Source organism: Corvus moneduloides, chromosome 12 (assembly GCF_009650955.1).
Source record: "Corvus moneduloides isolate bCorMon1 chromosome 12, bCorMon1.pri, whole genome shotgun sequence".
Classification (NCBI taxonomy): Eukaryota; Metazoa; Chordata; class Aves; order Passeriformes; family Corvidae; genus Corvus; species Corvus moneduloides.
Window position 1 is genome coordinate 179506 of NC_045487.1, and position 18643 is coordinate 198148.

At 48.0% G+C, this 18643-nt stretch overlaps 2 protein-coding genes across 5 annotated transcripts in view; one reads left to right on the forward strand and one right to left on the reverse strand.

The window, feature by feature from the left end:
- The window catches only part of AP1G1 (adaptor related protein complex 1 subunit gamma 1), a 38210-nt gene extending 27993 nt beyond the window's left edge, over positions 1 to 10217 (reverse strand). The window contains exons 1-2 of one of the 3 annotated variants that reach the window (XM_032121511.1): positions 10011 to 10147; positions 1103 to 1306 (exon numbers count right to left, since the gene is read on the reverse strand). In XM_032121511.1, coding sequence (XP_031977402.1) covers positions 1103 to 1303 — 201 coding nt within the window. In that variant the 5' untranslated portion in view covers positions 1304 to 1306; positions 10011 to 10147. Of the gene's footprint in view, positions 1 to 1102; positions 1307 to 9568; positions 9646 to 10010 lie in introns of those variants that run through there. The other 2 variants (XM_032121513.1, XM_032121512.1) reach the window with 2 other exon arrangements.
- Positions 10218 to 10358: 141 nt separating this feature from the next.
- On the forward strand, positions 10359 to 17984 carry ATXN1L (ataxin 1 like). Of its 2 annotated transcripts, none has more exons than XM_032121515.1 (2): positions 10359 to 10982; positions 11358 to 17984. In XM_032121515.1, exon 2 carries the CDS (start codon positions 11468 to 11470, stop codon positions 13532 to 13534), a length of 2067 nt encoding a protein of 688 aa, XP_031977406.1. In that variant the 5' UTR covers positions 10359 to 10982; positions 11358 to 11467; the 3' UTR covers positions 13535 to 17984. The 2 variants fall into 2 exon arrangements, with proteins under 2 accessions (XP_031977406.1, XP_031977405.1); XM_032121514.1 differs by lacking the exon at positions 10359 to 10982 and adding an exon at positions 11017 to 11108.
- Positions 17985 to 18643: the final 659 nt, after the last annotated feature.

Below are 18643 nucleotides of genomic sequence, written 5' to 3' on the forward strand. Positions count from 1 at the left end.
TTTAAATAATGTTCCTAACATAGGCCAAACGTTGAAATTCTAGACGACGCTTATCTGTAACACTTTTCATTATTCTTAAGACTCCAAGATACTTAGCCTTAATTTTTGTGACAGGAAGTTTCTCTCTTGGACCAGGGAGCCTGGCTATGAAAAGTATTAAGAACAGAATAATACACAAATTCACTTGCTCTTTTTCAAAAACTCACTACCCTGAGAGAAGAATCCAGTAATACAGAAGTAAGATGATGCACTTCATATGCTATAGCAGAGCCCTAACTCTATCTGCAATTTGATTTCACTGGCTTGAATTTACTGTTTCAGTACTAGAATTAGTAAATCCAACCACAAATGGGTAGACACACAAGACATGAAGCTACTTAAAGCGGTACAACAATTTGACTGATTTTAGCTTTATTGAAGACCTAGGTTAGATTACTATTAACAGGACACTTACTGACTTCTAATCAAAACTGACTATGCCCCAAAGATTAAGCAAAGCTAACCTGAGCAACACTTTGTAGATCAAGAGCTTCCATCTTCCTGTCTCCCTTTTTCTAAAATTTCTGTCAAAAATAGCACATCAAAAATAAGCCAAGAGATGGAAAACTCATACCTGCATTCTCCATGTCACCTCACTAAGACAGGGATAAGGAACACCATCTTCTGATTGCCAGGAACAGACCAGCTCTTTTCTGCCTCAAATACATTGCTTTAGAAGGAAAAGGGTATAGAACCTCCTTTGAAGTATGTGGTATTTTTCAGAGACAGAACTCCAAAGTGCTGTTCTGAACCAATCTAAAAATATCCCTATGTCTTGGACTGTGGTTTAAGCACTACTGCTCTGCAGAAACATGGATGGCGAGGACAAGACAGTACCCCAAGTTTCAAAACAAACTATGTAAGCCCCAAACAGCAAATCTCACTAACGAAGTCAAAACTAACTAACATCCGTTCTCAGAACATATGTGAAAATAGACCTCAAATCATCCCGAAGGACAGCAGAACGGCACCTAGGAACGCTCTGAACAAGCCAATGTACCCAACATTCAGAAGGCAGACTGGCTTATGCACAGAGCACAGAAGGCACTAAATTTTAACCTACCTGTCCAAAATGTGCAGGATATCCCAGCATGTGCATATACAGCAGCTTTGCCACGTTTCTGCATCGGTACGTGTTATCTTCCTCTCGGAAGGATGACCGGATAGCAGCACATTCCTTTTGGATCATCTCACGCTCTTCTGCCTGGGTTCTTGCTGTCCGGATGGTCCGGATCAACTCCCGCAGTCTGATGGGGGCTGGCATCCTCTGAGAGAAGAAAGAAGTCTGTAAAACTTCTACTGTCTCTACAGGCTTCATAATGGTCTCACACTTCCACATATTCTTTTTTCTTTCTTACCCTACAATTACATAAATAAAAGAATGAAGAAAATGTAGGCTAGTTCAGTAGCATGTTTAAGAGTAAACTTGAGTACCTGAGGACTTCACTGTACCTCACATCTGCTCTTCCAGAACACTAGAAATGCTCCAATTTGAGCCAGCTGTCAACACAATATGACTCCCCACCTGAAACAGGCAGAAAGAGCACTCTGCAAGGTACTCTCATATTCACATCATCTGCCTCTCTCCAGAAAAGCCAGGCTCCAAAGAGAACTGATCCCAGAATCATGACAACTTGGGACAGAAGTCCTCTACAAAACAAAACTCTGTTTAGCAACTTGCACAAGATTTCATACAAGCGCTTCACATGCTTCAAAAATCCTGCTAACTTGTGCCATACACACTTCCTTCTTAGAGCTGCGGAAGGCAGCAGAAAAGCAAATAGAATAGCAATCCTAGGTGTGTGGATGTTTCAGAATATCCTGTTTCAAAAATAAATAAATCAAGTTTACATCATCCGTTTATCACACCCCAAACAGAACAACCCTTTCTGAAACAAACAAGCCTGCGACATTACTGTCTGGCAGTACTGGTATGAAAGGTGTATACAAGAACACTCAGAGTAGTTTCACCTCATCAGATGGAGCCATCTGACCCTGAGAGCAATTTAGTCTGCCAAGTACCTGTTAAGAGGAAAGTGGCTGTCAAACAGAACCCAAACTTTAGTACTTATGTTCAACAGTTGAACTTTTTAGTTCATGCTCACCAAAGCTCACTTCTGACTTTCATGGAGCTCAGACTACACACACACACACACCTTTACAGCCTTCTTTCATCCATGTCAGCCTGCGAACAGAACTGAGCCCTCCTGATAACAGGTATCAGATCTTGTAAAAAGTTGCCATGCCGGTCTGCTACAAATCATGTCTGGGTCACCATTCCCCATGAACAGTGTCATACATTTTAAGCATTGCCGTATCAGAAAAAGATGTGCATTCAGGTGCTGCACTAACTGGCTTACACGATACTACAGAACGGAGAGGCTGGGACACAGAGCTAACAGGGGACTTCTTTGCTTGCAGAAGAGCAGAGAGAGGTGCATGTACAAGCAAAGATGGCCTTACAGTAAGCCAGCCAAAGGCAGGTCTGAGTCGCAATTATAAACTCATACATACACTAGGCCTCTTCAGCCAAACCATGCAGACTCCTCATATTTAAGCTCGCCATCTTCATACTTTCAAGTTTGAATTTACAAAGACACAAAGCATTCCGTTTTGAAAATGGAAGAGTAGAGATATTCTTCCTGCGTAAGAAAACTCTGTCCCAAAATGCTGACATGTGTAGGATCAAGACTATTGGACACATTAATCATTACTCTTGCCTTGTCTCTCCATGTGAATTCACAACACTTCCTCATATTACTGTGATATGAATAAATTAACGGTTGCTATGCACTCATGCTGCACTAACAAGTGTAACAGAAATAGTCATGGGGAAGCAAGAAATCCATCTCCAGAACGAGCCCTTCCATGATCACTACCTTTGCTGCTATGCCTGCACGTAATACAGTTCTGCATCCTTTCTGAAGGAGGAGAAAAGCAAAATGCTGTACGCAGCACTTAAGGGCTAGACGTGATATTGATGTATTTCTATAAAATGCCTTCTAGTTTGCTCACTATTATTTTCCTGATAATTGGTAACACTCTGTGGAGTTCTGATTGCTGCAAAGTGCTCAGCTTGTGTTTTTCACAATAGTATCATAAACCCAAAAATCTCTTTCCTGGGTGGCAACTGTCTGCGTTAAGTGCTGAATTTTTAAGCCTGGACTCACCTACTACACATGCATATCACATGATTCTAAACTGATTTTGATAAGCCACGCTCTTGTAGGAAAATTGGGAAGAAGTTATAAAGATAAAAGTGCTACTGCAGAAATATTCCTCTGCAGTTCATAGGCAATAATTTCATAATCACTAAGATCACTCATGTGCAGGCTCATGCTGAAAAAGGTGAGTCCAGTCCTTCCACTGTGCTCACACTGGCATTCCAGGGACCGTGCACCAACCTGCGCACGCGAAAAACAGCTCGCCCCCTTCCTTCCAAAAGCAGTCCTCAGACACATCAGTCTGGCTTGTGCAAAGACAGGCAGCAGTGAGAACATGTGGCTTTGGGAGACCTCAGATGGAGAGGAAAAGAGGTGAAAGGTTCACTCCAGCATGAATCTAAACTTATGCTATGGTTCTGCACCCTAGTTAAGCTTATCTACAACCTTGCTGTTCCTGAGAAGATAAGCAGTGGCTACTACAAGTCTGGCTATTACAACCATGACTGACTCCTTTATTTTAAAGAAAGTGTTCTTTACAAAGTTTTTCGAACACTACTACATAATCTGCAAACAAACTGAGGTTTGCCAACAAATTGTTTTGAGACCACAAGTTGTTTTGTTCCTGCTCTGTATCTGAAGGTTTATAAACTGCTGAACACTGATATCTGCAGCCTGTGATTCCTTTCCCTGCCAGTGGACCAAAAACTTTCTATAGGTATGCCCATGGAAGGCTTCAGCATCTTAAGTTTGGCCCTGGACAACAGAAAATAAAAGGACAGACTGCCAAAACAGTTCTAGTCAACAGAAAAACAAAATTCAACAATGCTACCATATATATGAAGTACAGCTTTTTATGAAGGAAAAATAATCTTTACATTTCACAACCACAGGAAAGCAAGCAGAAACCAGCATTTTAGAAAGCAAAGATTGATGAATAAGACTCGAGAACCAATTTCTGAGGCTACCTGGTGTTCACACTTGTGTCACAACTTAAAACAGATACGCAGACAGAGTCTAACCTGAAGGACTGACTAAGAGCAACCGTATCTCACACACACTTCCTGCCTGATGAGAACAGAACAATTCAGAACTGCTCTGATGGAGGACAACATCAAGGACAAAAGACAAAGCTGTGATTTATTTTCCAATATTCAGAATACCTATCCTTGTGCTCCAACTACATACTTTTTTTTTTTTGTCAATATCAGGTCATTCAGTTTTTAATACACTTTTGAATGCTTCCCATACAAAAGGTTTTGCATCCGTCTATGTAAAATAGTGTCTTCCCCTCACAAATCACCTTACGTGTTGATCCCTGAAGCTTAAGCTCTTCTTGTATACACTCTTCCAGTATTTCAATACAATGTAATTCCCATGCAACATAGCATGTTGTGTTTTCTTCCCCTCCAAAAGAAAGTGTTCTCTTAATAGCAAAAATTCTTGCATCAGGTACCTGTTCTTTGCCTTCAGTGACTTTAAGATTCTTCTGCATGCTAATACATTGGAAATCTCATAACAGTTTTGAGTTTCAGACAATTTCAAATAAGCGTAAGCAGTAGTTACTGCAGATGAGAAGAAACTTTGGACATGAGAACACTTAAATTCAGAAACATTGCAGAAGAGATTAACGTTTACCTAGTCTCAGCAATTTCAAAGCCTATCATAATGCCAACAGACCTTTAATGCAACAGTGGGAGGACAACCATATCATCTAGCAACAGCAGACAGCAGAGTTTCACTTTAGCTGGTGCCTAAGTGCTCCTCAGAACTTCCTCCAAGGTAGCAAATCTTGTTCTTCAGGATTAGTTAACATTTTTCACCAGTACAGACACATCCTTTTATTCTTTGCACATTAACATAAATGACAAAGCAGTTTTTAGAAGTAGTTACCCATTTCCTTCTTGGATTTACAGCAGGAAGAATTTCCTATTTCTTTGCTAACTACAAGCTCCAGAAATCAGGGATGATCTCTGAAGACTTGAAAAGAGCCTACTAGTTAGTACTTACAATATCTGGTAGGGTTGCATGCAGAATTCTCCCACCTTATCAGATCTGTTTCCCCCTTCTCATTTTGAAAGCCTTGCTCCTTAGAAGAACCTACTATGAAGATCAAAAATTCTGAGAGAGTTGGATACTTTACTCAGATCAGTTCAGGTTGTATAGGTGGCTGGCATTTAAGTTCCTTAGAAAACAGAATTCCAGCATTTTTTCCTGCAATCCAGAGACTAGGAAAGGTGTTGCCTCAGTGATTCTCCTCCCTCTGCTATTCAGGAATCCTTCCCCTGAACCAATAAAAAGGCATTCTCTCTCTTTATGTAACTCATTCCTACTATCTAAAAGTCAAAAAGACAAAACCAAAAGTCTTAATGTATTAAAACACTTAGTTTTCATTTAAATTGTGCTGATAAATCACTGTTTTCTCCTCTTTTATGGTCTGTTACTAGTGAAGTTCATAATATTTGAAAGTTAAAGATTTTATTCAACAGGCCATTGTACCAAAAATATTTGGGTATAGAAATTTACCAGAAGTCTCTCTTAGAATACAGTCATATTCAAGCATGATGGGTCATCTTTTATATTTACAACATGCACCTAATATTCCCAAAACCCACCCTGAAAATGCTCAAATGCTTCAGTCAAGCTATATTCCTCTATCGGGAACTGCAGTGCAAAGACAAAGAATAGTCCTTAAATGTTGAATTGAGAACATGTCCTCTGGAAACTATTCAGAAAAGTTAACTTACGTCTAAAATATCTAGTGTGTCTCTAAGACAATAAAATTTAAAACATTAAGAGTTGCTTTAAAACTTCTTTAGGACAAATTATCAGACATTTAACATTTTAACATTCTGTTCTTATTATTTAGCCTTGAATTCTGGAAACATTAAGACGTAAAGGCCATCAAAGTTAATGAAACTATTCACAGAAGAGGTCTACTGTCTAGGGACATGGTCTGAGTTTTCAGTTGTAGTGATATACACACCAAGTTACAGCTTTTCTTGTAAATAGCATTTCTGAACTTGGTTCTGTCTAGAAAACATCCCAAGCCTGAAGCAGCACGCATTTCAAACACATCTAAAATACACAACTCCAGTTTGCTCCACCCCATGTGTAAGCAATCACACTCCTCAAGCAACCACAGCTTTTGGGAAGTTACACAACTGAAGCCAGGCCCAACTCCTAACTGAAATTAATAGCAGAACTCTCCTACTTGCTTTGGTACAACTGAATCCAGCCTAGTAAACACAGCAGCAGAGGATCTGTCCAGACTTCATGAAAGGAGTAACTGCAAATGTTGACACCCAACACTGATAGCCTCAACTCCACACTGCTATCAGTAGGCTTCCCATTTCTATCAGACACTTAAAAAGAAAAATATATTAGCAGTAAAACCAGAAACACACTCTCCAAGTAGAGATGAAGGTGTGAACAAAAGAAGAGATGTTGGTATATGGTCTAGTATTATCAATATTTATACAGAAAACAGTAAATATTTAATTATTATAACTATTTATACAGTAAACACCAAAGCAAGGAACACCATCATCATCAAGAAGGGCAAAGGCAACACAAAAGCATTGAGAGAAAGAGCAACCAACCATGCAACATGCTAAGTGGAACAATCTCTTGTGAGAAAGAGCTATTGAATACAACAGAGAACTAGAAAGCAACATCAGAAAATCAGAAACCAATTAAGTCAGCAGGGGGCTTCAAAATGCTTTCCCATAAGAAAAGGCATCAGAGTTACACTTTGCTTTATGCACAGACAGCCGGAGGAGAGTGGGGAAAGTCAAATAAGAAAAAAGCACCCCAAAACAAGAGCTAAAAAATAGTCTTGGAAGCAGAGATGGTCCCACTTCCAGTTACATTGAAAAAAACCCCCACCAACAAGAAATGCAGCACAACGGTATTCAAGAAGCAAGGCACAGTGCTGCTCAAGGGGCTGAGAGGAAGAGGAGAGGCAGGACAGAGACTGAGGATGTTGCACAGATCCCACCCAAACCCACTGCCAAACAACTGCAGACGCCTTCCCACTCTCTGCTGACTGAGGCACAGTCCCAGAGCACGACTCAGCACTTCAGATGAGGTATCCCATTCCTGCACAACTGTGCACATACACCAAACCCAGCAACTCCTGAACTGCCTTCAAAAGACACACCGAGCTCCCAATCAGTAGAAACATAAACCTCAACATCTACCAAAAAACAAAGTAAGTATTTCCCTTTTTTTAGAAGCTAAAAAACGTAGGAAGAAGAATTAGCACAGCTACATAGCTGATCACCACAAGAGATGCAAGCAGAATTCCAGATTTTCTGGCTTCTATTTCAATCTGATACTTCTGATACTTCAATCACCACTGACCTACATTACCTTTGTATTTATCACCTGCTTCTAATTTCCTCACTACTTTTATCTACGAGGTAATCTGGCTATTTTACTTCCTGCTCACTTTCCTGCAGAGTTAAACTTTAAAAAAAAAAAAGAAAAGGCCACTACTTTGTCACAAAAAACCCCCACACCCTTCTTTGTCCTAGCCAATGCCAGATGAAAGACAACATGCCACATTTTTACATTCATTAATATAAACTTTCCAACAGGCCACATAACTTCAGCTATGCCCTAGGAAGTTCTAATCTTTGATTTTACCTGTAGCATTTCTGCCAAACAACAGGTACAGGTTGCACTAATATCTGTGATATCAGCAGATTCACTTGTACTCACATTACCATAGCTCTGTCTTTCTAGTTACAGACTCATCGTATATTTACTTATTAACTCCAAAACTTTCCTCCAGTGAAGTAATACTCCTACCAAGGCAGAATAGACCCTTTTCCCCAGAGAACAGCTAAGTATCCTCTAGAACAAACTAGCATCACCTGCATTCAGAAGAGTTTGCTCTGTCATTAAAAAATACGATGAGATCAAACAACCCATCCCCTGAAGTTATACACTGCCAGCTCACAAATACAAATATTCACACTGGGGAGGCACAAGCAGGTTTACTGAGCACCATCACTTTTAGCAGCAGTAAAGACTTGTGTGAGCCCTCACACTTGGAAAGCTGAAGTTCCAAACCTGAACTACACTAACCAGGGTGGGCTCTGTGTGCCTGAGAGTAGCCAGCCAGGACTCCTGTGCCATTGTCCACAATGTTCTCACACCATGGCCTGACACACCCACTACTCTCATTGTACAGTGATGCCACTGCAAAATGCTGTACAAAAAGGAGCTACCAAGAATCAGAACATTTTTGTATCCCTTAAACTCTCACAGGACACTACAAAGGTACTGCAGGATCTCTCCATCTCTACCATGCCACCTTCAGGAAAAAAAAAATCAGCAGTCACAGGAACAAAAATGAAAAGAAAGAAAAAAAAAAAGGGAAGAAAATGCTTTTTTTATCATAAAAGGAGGAAATCTGAAAGTTACCTTACACACTGGAAACACAAGCTGGATCCCTTCACAAAACAATTACCCGAGACTTACTTTCCCCTTCTCAAGAAACAGGAATTTAAATACCTTTCCCCTCCTTCTCCCAGCACAGAAGAATGGAAGGGCTCACACCAAACTCCTCAGAAAGAAACCCACAAAATTTCCTGCCTTCATTCAGCTCTCGAGTACCTAATAAGTTTTCAAATCCTGTGCCAAACCCCAGAGTGCACATGAGTAAACAAAAGAAAGAATTTGCCAACAGAATGGGATATGCAAGCAAAGGAAAAAATACCAAGTGTAGTTTAGAGGAGAGGTAGCAGGGAAACAGGTGCAAAAAGCTGCTATGCTCTTATCACACAGAAGTGAAACACAAAAAAACGGGGGGAAATGAAACAGCACAAATTTCTCTGCCATTTTAAATATAGGATGCTAGGAGCATCCCTAAAGGATTCCCCTGCATTTACAGGGGAAAATACACATATATTTTACTCTGTTTAAGCCACTATGGACCAAACACCTTTTGGCCACACAAGTGACGTGTCATCCTTCCAAAGATGTTCCACTGGGATTCTGTGCTCTCCCGTTCTCTCCCATTAATATTTCAAGTATCAGAAACTGGAATTTGTTGCTCAGCATTTTAACACATCACTTACAACATAATAAAACGCACATCTGTTCCGCCTGCTGACTTTAAAAACAATGTCTGCTATAAAATAAATTAAAATTTATCTTATAGATCGTGCGAGAAGAGAACTTAACCAGCCCTGAAGAAGAGACTTGAAGGCGCCCTTACAGACCGGCCATCAGACAGCAGCTCACTGCAAATGCCTTTAGCCAGACCGAACATCGCCTGCTTCCATTAAAACCCATGAACGGTAAGTACTGCAGAAGCTGTAATACTCGGAGCGTGTGCAGCCCTGGCAATAATATACCGAGGGAAGGACGGGCACAAGTCCCGGCTGCTCCCAAGACGGCACCGAGCGACAGCACGAACCAGCTCCTGAGGTATGCGCTCCCGCTTCAGCCGCGTGCTGCCTCCGAGCTCCGGGGACGGGGGGCCGAGGCAGAACCCGCACCGCCGTCTTCCCGGCAGGGAAAGACCAGGGCGGGCCACGGAGCGCTCCGGGCGCCCGGGCAGGAGGCCCCGGGGCGCAGGGCAGAGTTCGAAGCAGGCCGGACCGCCGGGCAGAGGCAGCGGCGCCGGCAGAGCCGGAGAGAGGGCAGCGGGCGGCCTCGCGGACAGAGCGGCCGAGACCCAGCCGCGGAGCTCGGGGCGGACAGAGGCCCCAAGACTCGCGGGACCCCAGGCGACGGGACCTGGAGGTCAGGGGAGGCCTGGCCTAGGCAGTGGAGGCCCGGGTCAGTCCCACTCACCAGGCCGGTCCCTGCAGCAGCAGCGGCGGACAGAGCCGGGCATTCAAAATGGCGGCGGCGCGGCCGCAGCACCGGTACCGCAGGCGGAGGTATCCGCGCGCCGGCTCGCTCCCCGCGACCTCGCGGGCTCTCCCGGCCCCGGGTGGGCGCGCGGCCGCGCCGGGTTCGGCGGGAACGCGGCGAGGATGGCGAGAGGGTGGTGTAGAACCGCCGGTGGCTGGACAGAAAATGCCGTTCGCACTACTTTTCTTGGCGGAAGCACCCGCGAGGCTGGTCTTACGAGTCGGATAGGTGCGTTTGCACCGTGGCAGTCCCTGATGACGTCACGTGCGGGGCGGTCCCGGCGGCGCGCGCTCCCCACGGCGGGGTCGGGCGGGACTCCTGGCCCGTGTCCGCGGTTCCGGGACCGGGGAGTTCCAGGGCCGGAGGGGCCAAGCCCCTCCCAGCCCGCCGAATCTCGCACTGTTTAAATGTCCACCGGCGGTGAGGAGAGCGCAGTGTGCGCCAGTAAACGAGGCGTCTCTGGAAGGGGGTACAGAGCCGCCCCCGCTCTAGGCAGCTCTTCTGTCCCCACTTCCAGAACCTTATACCACATTAACGATCACCGAATGACGAGGAACTGCCCCCCGCGGAGCCCAGTCAGCAGCGTGGGACCGGCGGGACACTGCGGGGGTGCGAGAGAGGGCACGGGCACGTTCAGACCGAAGGCTCCCACAGGGGAGCCGGGCCGCGCTGCCGCGGGGCCCACGCTCCCGACCAACAGCTGGGAGAGCCCGTCTGGGGCGCGGAACCAGCAAAAGCCGCACGGCGCTGCCGTCAGGTGACTCGCGCTGTGCGGCCGGGCCCCGGACACGTCCCGCAGGAAGGGCCGGACTGGGCCCCGGGCGGACGCAGCTGGTTGCCACGGCAACGGCGCTGTGGGTGCCCCGTGACGCCATCCGGGCACGGCGGAGTCACGATCGCTGCCGAGGGGTGAGCAGTTCCGGCGGTCGGTGTTCGCGTCATTGATATGCGACGCGTCATTGCCGTGCGCCGTGGGTGGGGAGGAGCCGGTCCGGGCACCGGGCGGGCCCGCGGGGCCGGTTCGGGCCATGGCGGGTGAGCCGCGGGCACCGGGCGGGCACCGGGAGGGCCCGCGGGACTCGACGGGGCGGGGCGCGGCGCAGCGCAGCGCGGCCGGGGTTTTGGGGCCGGGGTTGGGGGCGGCGACCGGGCTCGGGCGTCTTCCGTCCCCGGCGTCCCGACCCTGGGCTAGGGGCCATCGCCGTGCCCGTTCCCGGAGCCGGGGCTTGGGCCGCCCCCCGTTCCCGAGGCCGGGACTCATGGCTCCCTCTGTTCCTGGCACAGGTGAGGCGGCGGCCGGCGGCGCGGATCCAGGAGCCCGCGCGTGGCAGCCCCAGTGGGTGCCCCCATGAACGAGCGTCGCGGCCGGGGCTGCCGGGACACCGCGGGGCGCCATGAGAGCGGGCCACGAGCGGAGCCAGGAGTGTCTCCCGCCAAAGAAGCGGGAACTTGCCGCCGCCAACACTGGCACCGAGGCGGGACGGGCGGGGGGAGCCCAGGGCTCGGGCGAGGGCCCCGAGTGGGCCCGCACGGCCGGGCCGGCTCCCGCCGCACCGCGCTACGGTCCCGGCGAGGCCCCCGAGGCGGCGGCAGGGCTGACGGTGGACCAGTACGGGATGCTCTACAAAGTGGCAGCACCGCCTGCCACCTTCTCCCCCACGGGCCTGCACCCCGTGGTGAACGTGAGCCCCCTGCCCCCTGCCTTCAACGTGACCTCGCCCATCATCCAGCACCCGGGGGTGCCCTTCCCCTCCATCCACTATGCACAGATCCCTTCGGCCTCCCTGCAGCTCATCGGTTCCCACTACACAGTGCCCTATGCCGTCCCTCCTGCCTTCCTGCCTAGTCCTCTCCTGTCTCCCTCTACCAACCTCACCGCCCCCCATGTCCCCCACTTTGTGCCATATGCCTCCCTGTTCACGGAAGAAGCTGCTCCTTCCCCCCAGACTACCTCTCCCACCCACAGCTTCAACAAGTCCACCTCTGCAGCCTCTCCTGGGCAGATGCAGCACCATGCTGCGCCTCAGCCGCTGGACATGGCACCGGGGAGAATTCCTGTTTATTATCAGATGTCCCGCCTCCCACCAGGGTATTCAGCCTATGAGGCACCTGTAGCAGGTGGGAGCCCAGAGTCTCCTCAGCACCACAGTCAGCTGAGCTCAGAGGTGGCTGCGGCCAATGGTGGGCAGAGACCCCTGGAGCAAAGCGTGGCCAGTAGGCCCAGCGAGGCCGTGGACTCTGCCAGCAGTGCAGCTGAGGACTGTCTGCCCCCAGGGGCTGCAGCAGGATGTATGGGCGACGGACAGTTCCTTCCAGGTTACCAGATGCTGGGAAGAGAGATATCTGTGCCTACTCACAGGAGCACCCCAGATGCTGATCTGGAGGTTCAGAGGGTAGTGGGGGTGTTGGCGGCTCAGGATTATCATGTTCTGGCAGCCCAGAGGAAAGATGACCCAAGCCCTTTGAACCTTTGCCATAATATTCCTGATGGGCAGGGAGACATGCCGAGGAACACCACAGACAGGGCTGCAGCTGGGAACAGCCAGTCCCAGAGCCCATGTGGAATGTCCCCTGAAGAGACTGTTAGACAGAGACAGTTAACCAAAGGAATGGTGATAGCCAACGGCAAGCCAGTCCTTGTTCCCGTTGGATCTGAGCCTGTCAGGTCTTCCACTTCAGAAGCCCTGGTGAGGGAGAGCCCAGATGCACAGGCTCGAGGAAATGTGCTTGAAAAGGAGCTGGCCCATTTGCAGCCACCCAGCTCCTCACAACTGCCCTCTCACTTCATGAAAGGAGCCATCATCCAGCTGGCGACAGGAGAGCTCAAGCGGGTGGAGGACCTGCAGACTCAAGACTTTGTTCGCAGTGCGGAGGTGAGTGGAGGCCTGAAGATCGACTCCAGCACTGTGGTGGATATTCAGGAAAGCCAGTGGCCTGGGCTTGTCACACTGCATTTTGTGGTTGGGGAGCAACAAAGTAAAGTGAGCATTGATGTGCCCCCAGAGCATCCCTTCTTTGTGTACGGCCAGGGCTGGTCCTCCTGCAGCCCAGGGAGGACTGCTCAGCTCTTTGCTTTGCCTTGTCACAGGCTGCAAGTGGGGGATGTCTGCATATCAATCAGTTTACAGAGCATGAATGGCAACTCTGCTTCTCAGGCCAACTCCCCTCTCACAGATCAGCTGGTGTCTGCTAGGGAGAGACTGGAACGAACAGCTCAGGGGCCCAGAGAGCCATCTGACAGAGCTGCTGAAAGGAAGAGCCACACAGATAGAGCCAACATGGTCCAGAGCTCTCACGCAGAATCCTCTCAGCCTGAGGCTGGCAGTCTGTACAGTTTGGCCACAGGCTTCCAAAGATACAGCGTGCAGGCAGAGGAGCCTCGGCCCTCTCTGCTCCGTCCCTCTTTCATTCCCCAGGAGGTCAAGCTGTCTATTGAAGGGCGTTCGAATGCAGGGAAATGATCCCTTGGAGGTGTGAGCTAGGGCGGCCACAGCAGGTGAGCCTCACCATCAGGTGGAGGAATTGCACAGACTCTGTCATAGGCTCACCAGCAAAGTCTGCTCTCTGCCTTGCAGGAATGGCTCCATTCCAGTTCCATGGCTGACCAGTTCCTCCTGGGGAGTCAGGAGGGCTCCAGTGCCTCAGGGAGCAGCAACAGGCTAGCTGGGGTGGGGAGCAGGGATGTGCTCATGAGTGTGTGATGAGAGCATTCCAGAGGCCGGAGGCTGGGGCATTCTCCCACCTCCTGGGATAACTGACTCCCTGCGGGGCAGGGGCCGAGCATTTGGGGCAGGTAGAGAGACGAGGAGGGCAGACTTGGCTTAAGGTAGCAGATAAAATTGCTGAAGATTTTATTCCTCCTTTCTCATGATGGGAAGAGATGGGTCCCCACTGGAGTTTGGGGGCTATTCTCCCAGTATCCCCTTTCTTTACACATGCACTTTAAAAGGACCGTTCACCGATGGAGCTCTCAAGGGCAGGATGGAGGTGCTTCTCTGGTGGTTCTGGGTAATGTCTCTTCCACTGAATCCAACTGCTCTTTCTTCTTGCAAAGAATGTACAGATTTGAATGAATCACAGAAATTCAAGAGGAAGGACCAAAAGGGTGGGTTTGGGTGTAGGTGAATAGGGAACTTGAGCACTTGGGATGGGACACAAGTTGGGATGGGAGATGTCTGTTTCCTGCTATAAAGTCTATTTAGTTGTTTGCCACCAAATCAAATCTTCCCATGTTAGTAACTTTCAAGAAAACACCTCCTGGGCTGATAGCTTTTGCAGAGGCTTAACCTAGGGATGAATGGGGTTGGATTTTTTTTGTTTGGTTGAATTTTTGTTTGGGGTATTTTATTGGTTTGGGTTTTTTTAAAATATGGAACAAAATACATTCAGCATTCTCTAGGGAAGGATGAAAACATCCTTCTTCTGTGAGAAGACCGATGCTATTTTGTAGTTAAGTCAGAAAAATATTCCAGATGGCTAATCCTTCCCTGCAGGCAGTTTCCTGAATAAGCTCTAGACAAGAGACAAATGTTTGTGCACGTGCAGGCAAGGTACAAAGTTTGTGCTAAGTACAGTTCTATGATTAGTGTAGGGACTCTAAAAATATCACAGTGTCACAGGGCATTTTGGGGTGGTCTTGTGTTAGTTTTTCTGATGCTTCTCTTTGGAGTTCCTCTGTAAAACAATGTGGTAAAATCAAGAGTAGTCTTTTTCATGGTGAGATTTAATACAATTGTGTATGAATACCTCATTGTGGTGATAATGCTCTATTGAATGAAGGCTCCTGTAGTTACACTAATCTGCCCTCTTTGACGGTGTGTTATGACACCATCTCTAATTGCTCAGCCAGGATAAAGAATAGTCACTGTCCTGGTGAGAAAACAGTTTTCACTGACTTAACCTGGGTTAGGTATTCCTTGTGTTCAGGTGCCCATCTCTGTCATAGGACCAGGCTTTGGAGAGGGCCTTTCTTAGTGTGCAGGGTCCTGATGTTCAGCATGCTGTTTCTGTCTCTCTGCTCTCATCTTCCTGAAATTTGTCAGATGTGCCTGACTCTTGGGGCACCACTCCTCTCTGTCACAGAATGGTGTGTGTCAGCACCTCTCCTTGCAGTGGTGCTGTCTCAGGGCTGTTCTGCACTCCCCAGGAGTGTGTCCTGTAACTGGTTGGCTTCTGCTGACTGTGCAAGGGACGCATGCTCTGCGTGTGTATTGGGCAAGTTAGTCTCCAGAATGTCCCTTCCATCCTGGCCTCAGTCCTGTTTTCCTAGCACATTGCTAGCTGTTTCTGTTGCCTTTAAAATGCCTGCACCAGGACAGGCCTTAGGTGAGATATGTGCTAACCATGCCTTCAGTGTTTGTGCCTCACAGGGTTCTCCAGAATGAGGATGCTGCCTGTATCACGTGTAGCTTCTCCCAAATGACACACTGCTTCTGGTTTCATCAGCTGCATTTGGGATGTGTGAAGTTACGGTGATGCTGTTGTGGGAAGATTCTGCCTTCTCAGGTGCAGCAGCTGTGGGAACAGATGCTGTTTTCATGGCTCCATTTGTCAGTGAAGGGTCCACCTGGGCCTCTTCATCCCCTTGAGGTGTCACAGCTCCTGCTGACTGGACTCTCCTACATAAAACTCTCGATTAATGCTGGTAATTAGTACTTAATGCTCAGGATATCTGAGGTGTCTGGGGCCAAAGGCAGGAGGCAGAGGAGCCCAGGTTCTCATGCCTGTTCTTTGCACAGTGCATGCAAAGGAATTCAGGGCTGTGACAGGCACTTGAGAAAGGGATCTTGCATACATATGGCATGTGAATGTAGAGGGGCTGGTTACACCATAGAGGCAATGTCTGAGCAGCTGAGGGTGCAGAGCCCCTTGTGTGTCTCTGAACACAGGAGTCTGTCTTAGAGTGAGGGTTTGGAGAGCTTGCCTTATACCATGTGTGTTACTGTAACTCCTCGATCTCAGCTGCACTGTCGGAATGGGCAGTACTGACAAATGAGGCAAGATGCTGTGTGGCTTAAATAGCTTTGTACTGTAGGCAGCTGAAGGGCTGTGAAGGTGCTCGCCCTGTTGTTTACCTGGCTGCTGACCTGGACTTTGGCTTGCTGCACCTCTGTTGAGTGCAGTCCTGAGCTCTGTGGAACAGGCCAGGGTGAACTGGACCTTAGTGCTTTTACCCAGGCTCCTGTCAGTCCCAGTGTTGTGGATGTTTCAGCTGCCAGCTCTTCCCTGGAAGCAGTGGTTTGAAGCACAGCTCATGACAGGGGACTGAGGTGAAGAATCTGTGTGTCTGGCTGCTTGCCCCAAAGGGTGGGCAGGAGGGGGCCACTGGCAATTCTCCAGCCCAGCTCAGCAGTGGTAGTGTTGCCGGAACCTGTCCTTACTGGGCAGGGCTATATGGCTTAGCACCATAGTGATGGTTGTACTGAGTACTGAGGCTCTCCTGGGACAGGGAGTGTGTGAGACAGGCTCTGCTGCAGGGAGAAATGCTGTGAATGAGCCCATGGAGGAGTCTTTCAATTCTTAGGTTTACAGGGAAAGGAGGAGATAAAGCCAGGAAGACATTTCAGAGTGGGATGGTTACCTGGGCTTTTCTGGTGGCAGAGATGTGACAGACTTCTCAGAGAAATATACCATGTTCCTGCTGCTGTTGTGAAGGGTAGGAGAGCTGCAGTCTGTCCTGCCTGTAGGAGGAGGTCTCCTGGCCCTAATCTTATCCAGCTCATGCTCTGTAGCAGGAGTCTGTGGGATGCAATAATGGCTGGCTGTAGCCATCTGTCCCATCCCATGGAACATGGCTGGGGTTTGCTGTGCAGCGGAGCCAAGCCTGTCTCTGGGCCTGTGCATTCACAGCAGTGAGCGCTCATCACTACCAGACTATGCAGAGGAAGCTCTGTCTGGAAGGGAAGGAAGCTGCAGAGGCCCCTCTGCCTTCCCCTTCCAGCTGCTGAGCAGCTTTTTATATTGCACTTTTCACATTAAGTGTCCCTGTCCCCACCCCACACTTGAAGTCACTTTGTCCTGTAGAGAACTAACAATCCCTGTTACTCAGAAAATATTGTAAAAGAAACTACAGCAGCTGGAGTAGCCCAAATGCTAGTTCCTGCCCGCAGCAGCACACGTGCCTTTCCCCACCGTCACTCACAAATGCTCCTTGTCTTTCAAGCTGTGCTAGAGCCTGACACTTTGCAGAAGCTGCTAAGATGGCTACAAATACACAGTCTGTACAGTTTGGCCCAGGGTGTTCCACATATAGTTTAAAATGCTGATGGTCCAGGCCCTTCCATGCCTTCACACCTGTCCATCAAGGACAGAATTGCCCCTAAGGTCCTTCCAGGCTGCTGCCGTCCACCCTGCCAACACGCCCCTGCACACTCCAGTTGTTTCTGGCTTTCATGGCACCTTAGCGCCGGGGAGGGTCTGCTCAGAGAGAGAGAGAGAGAGAGAGAGAGGGAGAGAGAGGCATGGGGGAGCTGGCTGGGCTGCCCTGAGGCAGAGAGATGTTTGTAGATAAGTGCTGACCCCTCACTATAACCCCCAGTATATGGCTGTATTAACATGTAACCGATGCAGTGTATCTAAAGCCTTAGAACTAGTCAGGTGCTCCCCTCCAACTTTGTCCCTGCCACTTTCCTTCTACCTGATCTTTAACAAAGCATTAATAATTCTAAGGATAATCTCTATTTTGTTGTGCTTTTTTTGTAACTGTTTTAAATAAATCAATTTGTACTGTATATTTGTACTTTGGTGAGATCCTTTTTCCTGTTTTACCATTCTAAGTCTGTATTTGCCTACAAACAGATTGTATTTTTATTGTTAATGCTTTTATGAATATTGCATTTAACTTGTTGACTCTGTAAACACAGTATATATCTATATACATATATATATCTATATATAAACCAATAGCTTTTCCTTTGGTGTTTGAGACTTTTTGCTTGTCTGCAGTATCAGTGGTCATTAGCATGTGGCTTCTCTGGATTTACACAGTGATGGGGAGACTCATGTCAAGGGCAAGATACATGGTGACAGATGGATTATAAGTCCTAAATCTGTGTTTTCAGATGCTTCTGTGTTATGTGATCTCTCCTGAACCCCTTGGAATAAGGTATCAGTGACGCTACAGGGGAAGTTCCAGCTGCAGGTTGCAGAGTAAAGGTACATCTCAGCTGGGCAAGCAAAACACGAGGTAGAGCAAAAGCAGATATTGCCAGAAGCAAACTGTGGGTTTGAGTATGAAAACAAACAGAGGTAAGGATAACAGTGAGAGATCAGAGAACAAAGGACGATATGAACAAAGGAACATGGAACTGAACAGCTTCTTTACAGTGCCTTTTCCCAAAGAGAGAGAAGCGGGGGTGGGTGTCAGTTCTACAGGGTGAATGAATGTCATGTTGAAACAACTTTTCTCCAGGGAGGAAACTAGATGTTGCAGTGGCAGGTGGAGAAAACTGTAGCATCCCCTCGGCTGGCTGTGAGAGTGATTCATTATTGCCAGAAAAATGCAACGTAATGCATTTGGAAGGTAACTATTTTAACTAGGGCTTTAAGGGACTGCAATCAAAAGTTTTTCA

Excerpts from the sequence above, each read along its gene's own strand:
- ATXN1L (XM_032121515.1), top strand. The coding sequence starts at position 11,468 with ATGAGAGCGGGCCACGAGCGGAGCCAGGAGTGTCTCCCGCCAAAGAAG.